At 72.6% G+C, this 500-nt stretch overlaps 1 protein-coding gene across 1 annotated transcript in view; it reads left to right on the top strand.

Moving 5' to 3' along the window:
• LOC121024100 (coiled-coil domain-containing protein 71L-like) overlaps nucleotides 1-366 on the top strand; it is a gene marked incomplete at its 3' end in the record, with an annotated part of 953 nt that extends 587 nt beyond the window's left edge. The window contains exon 2 of the mRNA XM_040466407.1: nucleotides 57-366. Coding sequence (XP_040322341.1) covers nucleotides 57-366 — 310 coding nt within the window. The remainder of the gene's footprint in view (nucleotides 1-56) is intronic.
• Between the last annotated feature and the right edge of the window lie 134 nt (nucleotides 367-500).

The following is a 500-nucleotide window of genomic DNA, read 5'->3' as shown; positions in this document are numbered from 1 at the left end:
CCGGAACCTGGGCCAGGAGGAGGCGCCACGGAGCCCGGAAGGTCGCCGCCGGCCAGAGGAAGGTGCCGCCACCGCCTTCGCCGTCCCGCGAGGACAGCAGCCCCTGCAAGCCCACGGCCCCCGGGCCCAGCTCCGGGGGCCGCACCCTGGAGGAGAGTGGGAGGGCAGCCACCCCAACGCTGACCACCTCGCCCAGCTTCCGCGTAGTCGGCGACGTGTGGGTCGAGAGCAGCGTGGCAGAAGCGCGGCGCCAAGCGCGCCAAGTCCTGGGAGTGAACCTGGAACCCGTGGTGAGACTCCGCCGCGTCCCAGTGCCTGGGCGTGAGATGCGTGCCACAGCCGCGCGACCTCCCAGCCCCGGGACCGGTTGTTCCTGGAGGGATGAACCAGGGAGAGCCGGGCCCGCATCCCCTAGTGCACTTTACCGGCGAAGAAGCACCAGACGGTCCCGGTCCGCGCCTCCGGGATGCGGCGCCGCCTTCTGGGACTCCGGGGCAGCT

This window comes from Herpailurus yagouaroundi, unplaced genomic scaffold, assembly GCF_014898765.1.
Source record: "Herpailurus yagouaroundi ecotype Mexico unplaced genomic scaffold, PumYag 56162, whole genome shotgun sequence".
Taxonomy (NCBI): domain Eukaryota; kingdom Metazoa; phylum Chordata; class Mammalia; order Carnivora; family Felidae; genus Herpailurus; species Herpailurus yagouaroundi.
Note: the sequence above shows the minus strand (reverse complement) of the source record. Positions and strands in the feature narration are given on the sequence as shown.